This window comes from Coptis chinensis, chromosome 2 (genome assembly GCF_015680905.1).
Source record: "Coptis chinensis isolate HL-2020 chromosome 2, ASM1568090v1, whole genome shotgun sequence".
Classification (NCBI taxonomy): domain Eukaryota; kingdom Viridiplantae; phylum Streptophyta; class Magnoliopsida; order Ranunculales; family Ranunculaceae; genus Coptis; species Coptis chinensis.
In genome coordinates this window covers 46,108,239-46,112,689 of record NC_141457.1, presented here as the reverse complement: position 1 = coordinate 46,112,689, position 4,451 = coordinate 46,108,239, and the positions used below count along the sequence as shown (strand labels likewise).

Below are 4,451 nucleotides of genomic sequence, written 5' to 3'. Positions count from 1 at the left end.
TTAATTGATTGGCTTAAGTACCAAATGCCACAAACACACCGTTTACCACTGTTTGTGCTTTTCTATGTTCAAATCCTAAAACGACATGGCCACACCGTTAGAGATTCCAAAAAACATAACTTCATATTTTTTCAAAGTTCTAATCCCAAACGACTTGGCCATACCGGTCAAGAGGCCAAAAAACAGACAAATCATTTTTATCCAAGCTTAAATCCTAAACGACATGGCCACACCGTTTGGGACCTAGTCCAAACGGTGTGGCCATGTCGTTTGGGACTAAGTCCAAATGGTGTGGCCACACCGTTCAAGAGGCCAAAAAACAGACAAGTCATTTATATCCAAGTTCAAATCCCAAACGACATGGCCACACCGTTCAAGAGGCCAAAAAACAGACAAGTCATTTTTATCCAAGTTCAAATCCCAAACGACATGGCCACACCGTTTGGACTAGGTCCCAAACGGTGTGGCCATGTTATTTGGGACTAAGTCCAAACGGTGTGGCCACACCGGTAAGTTTTTTTTAAGTCTATATCCCAAACGACATGGCCACATCGTTTTGGACTCAGTCCAAACGACATGGTCGACCGTTTGGTGTGCAATACAAACGACCTGGCCGGGTCGTTTAAGCCTCGAATTTTCTCTTTCAGTCACATCACTGTACACATGAATAATTACTACATGCATAATTACGTTTAATTTAGATTTACCTTATTCTTATTAAATGCATCATCATCTATTCCTCTATTTTCTTCACTTTGAACTTGTTCTACATTTTCTTTTTGAATGAGGCCACTTGGAACTTGTTCTACATTTTCTTCTTGAATGGGGTCATGGTGCATTACATTTTCTTCTTCATCTTCATGTTCTAAAATGGGATTGGGCTCTTCCATTAGTGTTTAGTGTTAGTATTAGGGTTTAAGGGTTTAAGGGTTTAAGGTTTTTGATGGTGGAAGATAAGAGAATAGAAGAGAAGAGCTGAAAAGGTTGTAACAAGTCAAATTCACTTTGGTTTGGGAGGTGCCCAACACAAAACAATTTTTGGGGCCAATGACACATTTGTAATAAGTGTTTTAGTTTTTGGGGTCTGCCCAACACAATATGGGGTCCAGCAGTAACAAACACCTATTTTGTTGAGTCGGACTATACAATAACCGGTGACTGGATTGCAAATCCCAGTACGAAGCTGTCGATTGGGCCACACTGTAGGAAATTTTACTAAAATTCCTTGTAGGAAACTTAAGGATATTGTGTTTGCTGATCTTATGGGTAGAACTTGTTAACTGACACCAAACGGTTGGTACATAAATAAATTGTGATCAATTGGCACATTGGTAGTTTTCCTAAGCTAGAAGGGTAAACTTACGTTGCTTGTAGTATATAAATCAACATTCTTGTTCTTATTAATGATTTAAAGTTTACAGAGGAAAATGTCCCTAGTCACAGAAGAGATCAAGGCCAAAGCTGAAGTATATTATGGTGCTGAGATTTGTGGAGAGAAAGGGAAGCTCCTACTAGAAGAAATGGGATTGCCTAATGGAATTCTCCCACTAGATAACATAGAAGAATGTGGATATGCAAAGGATACAGGCTTCTTTTGGTTCAAAAGAAAGGAAAGAAAAGAGTTTTATTGGCAAAATGCTGGGAAACTAGTCTGCTATGATCCTGAAGTCACAGGCTATGTTGAGAAGTCCAAGATAAAAAAGATGAAAGGAATAAAGAGTAAGGAGCTCTCAATTTGGATCAGTATTTCCGAAGTTTCTGTCAAGAATCCACCTACGGCGAAAGTCACGTTCAAGGGCACAGCTGGATTGTTCATGACGTACCCATTATCGTACTTTGTAATCCAAGAAGAGAAAAACATGTGAGGAAGCTGAAGATGGATTGGAAAAGTGATGAATTGTCTGAGTTGTGTACTAAATCCTTTAATAATGTAGTCTTAAGTCTTAACTATGCTTTTTTCGTTGTGATCTTTGTGTTCTTGACATACTCCTAGTCTACTCATAATTCCATCCTTTAATTTATCTTCTTTTCGCACTCAAGTAAGAGATAATTTATCCCATGCTCAGCGAAGAGCCTTTCTTTGCTGCAGCACATCTGCTCCAAAGCTTGCGTCTCGTAAGGTCTGTGTGAATGGTGTGATGCTCTCTACCACCTTGCCCAAGGCACCTGATTCTTCCCAAAAGTTTAAGGTGCGTTTCGGGTTTTAAAACCCTTGTATGGTTCTGTTCGTACCTTTTCTTTGGATTAAAAGGAAGAAGATGGTGATGACATCATCCACTCCTTTTGTTTTACTATTGGGCCTTAAGTTAATTTGTTTTGGACTCTTTGGGTCCTACTAATGTATGACCTTGACTAAGCCCATGAAGTGCTCGTGTTTCCAACTTCCAAGCGTAATGAGCTGTCCAACCCATTTACTGAACCGGGTAAGGATCTGACCCGAAACCTGAACCGGATGATTTAACCAACTCGGAACCAGATTGTCCTAGAGACCCAGACCGAACCCTAATCAGAAGCAGACCCGGTTTACAGACCCATGTAACTTGTTTTTGCCCTATATAATTCGTTTTCAACGCATAATTAGTCGTTACTAAGGTTTTTACGAATCCCACATAATTGAAAGACTTAAAACATGAATTGAATTAATTTGGGAACAACATTAGGCATATGAATGCATGCTCTATTTAACGAATACTTGATGAAATTCGATCATTTTCCGCTACATATCATGTTTTAATTATACTAGCCACTATGCACGTGCCACGACAGGTTTTTTTCCAACAAAACCAATTAAGTGGGGCATAGAACACGAAATAAAGCAATTTTGGTGCGTCGTCAGTGATTTGGGTGGGGCCAGCAGTCAAAAAGTAGCAGAAAAAAACTTAAAAGATTTAATAAATAAAACAAAATTATGGAAATTCCCCTATGACAAACACTATTTACGGAAGTGCCAGTGTGACAGAAACAGAATCACTATTGCAGAGATCCCAGATTTTTTATATTGTTTAGATGAACACATTTATGATGTTATTGTTGTTACCCACTATAATCTTAATATCAGTTACGAACGTGGTAATCACAATTGTACCATTTTGGTAGCGGCCAAAGTAGCCCAAAATCTTAATAAATTGTGAATACCATATTATTGATGACAAACTTAAAATTTGTCTTTGATATTTTAAGCTATTCATTATGTTGTTGAATATGTCTTTTTTAGTTTGCTAAGTTGGGTTTTGACTTATGAACTTGCATACCATTATTTGGTTTATTACTTTCAAAGCATACAATATGTTAGAATAATGAATGTTTCTTTTGATTTATTAACATTATTAATTTCAATCAATTCCAACTATATATAATGATTATTGCATAGTAAACTTTTTGATATTGTACATTATGAAAGTACACATGTTATTCCATTGCATGTTTAGTTTTCACTATGATTATGTATGTTAATCAATGTAATGATTTGGTACTCACAAATTCAGTTGTACTAGATTTCGTGCCCATTCAACAAACATGTGCCATTTTTATGTATTTTTATTATATTTGAATTATAATAAAATTGATTTAATGAACAACCCGTAACCCATTAATGAAAATAGTTAGAAAACATAATAACTTTCCAATTTACATAATCGCTAATCCTATTGGAAGAACTTAAACACTTTTCCTTTCTTCATCTGTTTTATACTTGTCATAAACCTTCCTAGTTAAGGGTGCTGCTCTTGTACTTCATTCAATATTCATTTGTAGCCATGACTTTTTCTTTCGTTGTTCCAGACAGATCATATTCATCCTACAATAATGAAAAAGTGATAAAATATTAGTTAGCATAGTTAAACGATAAAATAGAACTATAATATAATTGTAAAGAAGCTTACCAAAATTCACTTCCATATGAGTTTTTTGTCATTGTTTGACACATCCTTCTATTTGGATTATTGAAGCATGTGCCCAACTATATTCACCAAGATGACTAGAGTATTCAACAGTTTTGTCTCCAACTAGTCTGCCATCTTCATCAAATAGTACAAAGATCTTCTGCCGAGGGGCTAAAATGACCCAAACATTAGTTAGGAATACTTCAGTACATCTCACATAGAAAAATAACTCTATTCAAAAACTAATAATAACTAGTATTCACAGTTTCAGTTTCAGATTGTCCAAATCCATTACCACCCTCAGATTATCCGGATCTATTCCCACCTTCAGATTGTCGAGAAGTCATTGTGTTGAAAACTAATAATACACAAAACAAACAAAAAAAACTTATTTCCATAATAAAACAACTCATTTTCATATATTTCATCATCCATTACAATTCAGTAGCTAACAATTACAAAATGCACATAACCAAAGAAAGCAAATCAACTGCAAGAAGAATTCCCATGTTGAACCAGTACATACAAACATTAGTAGTTACTAAAAATAAAATATGAAGATTTGTTTTC

The 4,451-nt window shown here is 35.8% G+C and overlaps 1 protein-coding gene across 1 annotated transcript; it reads left to right on the top strand.

The window, feature by feature from the left end:
- The first annotated feature begins 1,427 nt into the window (after nucleotides 1–1,427).
- On the top strand, nucleotides 1,428–1,865 carry LOC147516246 (uncharacterized). The gene has a single exon (XM_086593194.1). The coding sequence runs from the start codon at nucleotides 1,428–1,430 to the stop codon at nucleotides 1,863–1,865; it is 438 nt and encodes a 145-aa protein (XP_086449320.1).
- Nucleotides 1,866–4,451: the final 2,586 nt, after the last annotated feature.